Below are 4,756 nucleotides of genomic sequence, written 5' to 3' on the forward strand. Positions count from 1 at the left end.
GAGGATAACAGCAAGGTGAATCAGGTTATGAATGACAAGGTGGAGGTGTGGCGAAAACAGCTTATTGAAAAACAACCTCAAGAAGAAGCTTCTTGAAAACGGAACGACATTGGAGAAAGTTCGATCGAGGTCAGGGTAGCGTAGGGTGAATGAAACAAAGGACGTGCACAGTTGCTAATTTGAACTCCAATGAACCACCTTTAGAGGCCATTTTTTCCCCGCAGAGCAGGGGTTGGCCTTTTTCGGGCACCGTGGTCCCCTTTTTGGGGCACCGTGGTCCCCTTTTTTGGGCACCGTGGTCCCCTTTTTTGGGCACCGTGGCCCCTTTTTTTGGCACCGTGGCCCCCTTTTTTGGGCACCGTGGTCCCCTTTTTTTGAAGCAATGTTTTATGGCCGGATGCCCTTCCTGCCGCCAACCCTGTTATTCGCCTATTGCAACACACAGGGAATTACCAGTGAACTGGTACTCAATTTGCTGACCTCGGAAGGATGACAGGCTGAGTCAACCCCCCTGGTGTTAATTCAGCGTTCGACCGGGATCCGAACCCAGGATCCTAGGATCCCAAGCCGGCACCCTAACCGCTAGGCCAACACCAGGCTAATTTGAACTCCAATGGCAGCAAGATATCTCGACAAATAGAACCACTCGAGGTGTGACGTGTCACGATGATATTTCATCTAAATTGGTCTAAGAGAAGGTTTTTGATGAGTGGTAGGAGGGTTGTCGAGCGCAGGCAGCTACCACCCATTGCTTGTCGACCAATTTCCAGGTGCTAAATCTAGGCAGCCAGACTACAAACCAAAATACTAGATCATTGGTGGCAAGAGGTTCAAACAAAGGGCCCTTTAATGCGTTCGCCATGGGCACGACGTGCCGAGGCAGAAGTTAGGTTTACAGTCAATTTCGCAACTACGCCCAGCAATTTGCAACACTAACACCAAACATTCACCACTGGCACAAATGTTGAGAAACAAACGGGTATATTCGATATCATTCTTTGAAATCTGTTTTGTTCATTGTTACATGGGATCAATAAGAGTAGTGTACGTATGTCGGTATATATACTTGCAGTACTCTTACAGCTTTGCCTCAAAACTTTTGTAATTTAAACTCCACCACTGCTAAGCCCATACATTCAACAGGAACAATTTTGGAAACTATGGGATGAAAACGTTGGAATAGGTATATTTGCGATAGTCAACCGGTCGCACTCCCAAACCTCCCCAGACCCCTCCTCCTGACCCATCGTCCTCTGTTCTGTGTTTTTCCAACACACTCTGGCCGCTGCCAGCAGTGACGGAGTTGCTAATAAAAGCAGGCTCCACGCTTGTTGCTTGCGTAGCATCTTCTAGAAAATTCTGCGACACTTTTATAAGGACACAGCTGGAGCGGAGTCGGGAGATAACGACAGACGAGCTGTGCCACAAAGTGAGAGGTTGTGTTTGGAGAGACATCTCGCATAAGTGAACAAACTTCGGTGCCATGGCCAACAAAGGACCAGCTGTAGGAATCGACCTGGGAACCACGTACTCGTGCGTCGGGATCTTCCAGCACGGAAAGGTGGAGATCATCGCCAACGACCAGGGCAATCGCACCACTCCGAGCTACGTGGCCTTCAACGACTCGGAGCGGCTCATCGGAGACGCGGCCAAGAACCAGGTGGCCATGAACCCGTCGAACACGGTGTTTGATGCCAAGCGTCTAATTGGTCGTCGCTTTGACGATCCTATGGTCCACTTAGACATGAAGCTGTGGCCCTTCAAAGTAATCAATGACAGTGGACGTCCGAAAGTACAAGTTGAATACAAAGCTGAGATGAAAGGATTTTATGCTGAGGAAATCTCCTCCATGGTGCTCACTAAAATGAAGGAAACTGCCGAGGCGTACCTGGGTAAGAGCATCACCAACGTGGTCATCACCGTGCCCGCGTACTTCAACGATTCGCAGCGGCAAGCGACCAAGGACGCGGGAACTATCGCGGGGCTCAACGTGCTTCGGATCATCAACGAACCCACCGCGGCCGCCATCGCGTACGGACTGGACAAGAAGGGTCTTGGAGAACGCAACGTGCTGATCTTCGACCTGGGCGGAGGCACGTTCGACGTGTCGATCCTCACCATCGAGGATGGCATCTTTGAAGTGAAGTCCACAGCCGGTGACACCCATTTGGGTGGTGAGGACTTCGATAACCGCATGGTGGCACACTTCATGGAGGAGTTCAAGCGCAAGCACCGCAAAGACATCAGCGGTAACAAACGTGCGGTGAGGAGGTTACGTACGGCGTGCGAACGTGCCAAGCGTACCCTGTCCTCGTCCACCCAGGCAAGTATCGAGATCGATTCGCTGTTCGAGGGAATCGACTTCTACACGTCGATCACTCGAGCTCGATTCGAGGAGCTGAACGCCGACCTGTTCCGAGGGACCGTGGAGCCCGTGGAGAAAGCTCTACGTGATGCCAAGATGGACAAGGCGCAGATGCACGAAATCGTGCTGGTGGGGGGCTCCACTCGCATTCCCAAGATCCAGAAACTCCTCCAGGACTTCTTCAATGGGAAGGAGCTCAACAAGAGCATCAACCCCGACGAAGCCGTGGCTTATGGTGCGGCGGTGCAAGCGGCCATTCTGTGCGGGGACACCTCGGAGAACGTGCAGGACCTGTTGCTTCTGGACGTGGCACCTCTGTCACTGGGGATTGAGACTGCAGGTGGCGTGATGACCGCACTGATAAAGCGCAACACCACCATTCCGACAAAGCAGACGCAGACATTCACCACATACTCAGATAATCAGCCTGGTGTGCTTATACAAGTATATGAAGGTGAACGAGCCATGACTAAAGACAATAATCTACTCGGGAAATTTGAGCTGTCTGGCATCCCACCTGCACCACGTGGTGTGCCACAGATCGAGGTCACTTTTGATATCGATGCCAACGGCATCCTGAATGTTTCTGCTGTGGATAAGAGCACTGGACGTGAGAACAAGATTACCATAACAAACGACAAGGGTCGACTGAGCAAAGAAGAGATCGATCGCATGGTGAATGACGCAGAACGCTACAAGGTAGATGATGAGCAACAGCGTGATAAGGTCATGGCCAAGAACTCTCTCGAGTCGTACTGCTTCCATGTGAAATCTGCTGTTGAGGATGACAAGGTGAAGGATAAATTGAGCGAAGATGAGCGAAAAACCGTTGCAAATAAATGCCAAGAAGTGCTCTCATGGCTCGATCGTAACCAAACGGCTGAGAAGGACGAGTTTGAGCACCAGCAGAAGGAACTCGAGAAGGTGTGCAACCCGATCGTCACAAAGATGTACCAGGGTGCAGGTGGTGCTCATGGTGGCATGCCTGGAGGTTTTCCAGGATCTGGTGCACCAGGTGGAGGTGCTGGTTCTTCCTCTGGCCCAACCATTGAGGAGGTGGATTAAGTCGTTTTGATGTGAATGAGGAACAATGGTTGACATTATACTATTTGAAATGAACAGTATTCGCAAAGTCAAACACGAAATGTAATCAGGTGTATTTGCATTAGAATTTCCATTCATATTTGTATTTTTGTTAAATTCATATCAAGTCCTGGAATAGGTATAGAGTGCGAAATGAAATTTTACCTGCCTTAGCACTTTTAGTCATCAAATGAAAGAAGAAGACAACAAGCGCTTTTAGTATGCCATGTGGTAAAGCTTTGTTGCAACAATCCTATTGACATTTGGGAGGCAATAAATGTGACCTTCAAACTACAAATGGACTTTCTTCGTGTTTATATTTTACCCTTTTGTGTTTTGTTCAGGTTTTATTTCCCATTACTAAAAAAAACCTCAGATAATTACCTCCGCCACTGAAGATGGACAGAGGTAATGTTTTCACAACTGTTTGTTTGTCTGTGAGCAGAATATCTCAAAAGGCTATGGACGGATTCGGACAGAAATTTGTGAACATGTTGTGCGTGTGACAAGGACGAATCGGTTAGATTTTGGTGAAGATCCGGTTATGGATCCGGATTCTAGAATGCTTTAAGCGATTCCTCACCGTTGAGTGATAGGGCCAAAAAGACATTTCAAAAAAAGTTTAGGACGGATTATGACAAAACTTTGTGGATGAGTTGGGCAGGTGACAAGTACAAGCTGATTCGATATTTTGGTGCAGATCTTATTTTGATCCAGATCAGTGGGATGCAAAACGTAAACTTTTCAGCCTGGCGGACGAGGTGCCGTTCTCGTTACTTTTGCACTTTTCATTCACAGTATTCACCTTTCACGTTTTGACTGCAACCCATTAATTGGTCCATTCCCTCGACAAGGTTGGCCACAATAAAGCACTTCATATAAAATACGAGATTCAAGTAGTTTATGAATTAAAAAAGGGAATTCAAATGCAGCAAGACCCTTTTACTAAAACTACTTCAACGGCCCCAAATAAATCCCACCTTAAATATGGATTGGCCAGGGGAAGTTTTTGGCCCAAGTCTTTCAATAACCAGCTTGCCGTGGCTCGATGTTCGACTGGAGGCAATTTGGGAAGGAATTTCTAATGCGTTCAAGGCCCCGGTGACACTCGCTTACTCTTTGTGAAATACACGACGGGATCTTTGATATCCACAAACCATCACGGTCCTGGCAAATGGGACCCTCGGCTTCACGTCCCTCCAATGCACGCACACATGGATGCTTTGCACTGTATGTGCCACACCAGGGTGACAGTTTATAGCTGGGTCAAGATTCGAACCCAGGCTAGACAGCCCAAAGGTGAACCTT

At 48.4% G+C, this 4,756-nt stretch overlaps 1 protein-coding gene across 1 annotated transcript; it reads left to right on the forward strand.

The window, feature by feature from the left end:
- The first annotated feature begins 959 nt into the window (after positions 1-959).
- On the forward strand, positions 960-3,746 carry LOC137440003 (heat shock cognate 71 kDa protein). The gene has a single exon (XM_068136360.2). It carries the CDS (start codon positions 1,484-1,486, stop codon positions 3,428-3,430), a length of 1,947 nt encoding a protein of 648 aa, XP_067992461.1. The 5' UTR covers positions 960-1,483; the 3' UTR covers positions 3,431-3,746.
- The last annotated feature ends 1,010 nt before the right edge of the window (positions 3,747-4,756 follow it).

This window comes from Myxine glutinosa, chromosome 14 (assembly GCF_964187855.1).
Source record: "Myxine glutinosa chromosome 14, kmMyxGlut1.1, whole genome shotgun sequence".
Taxonomy (NCBI): Eukaryota; Metazoa; Chordata; class Myxini; order Myxiniformes; family Myxinidae; genus Myxine; species Myxine glutinosa.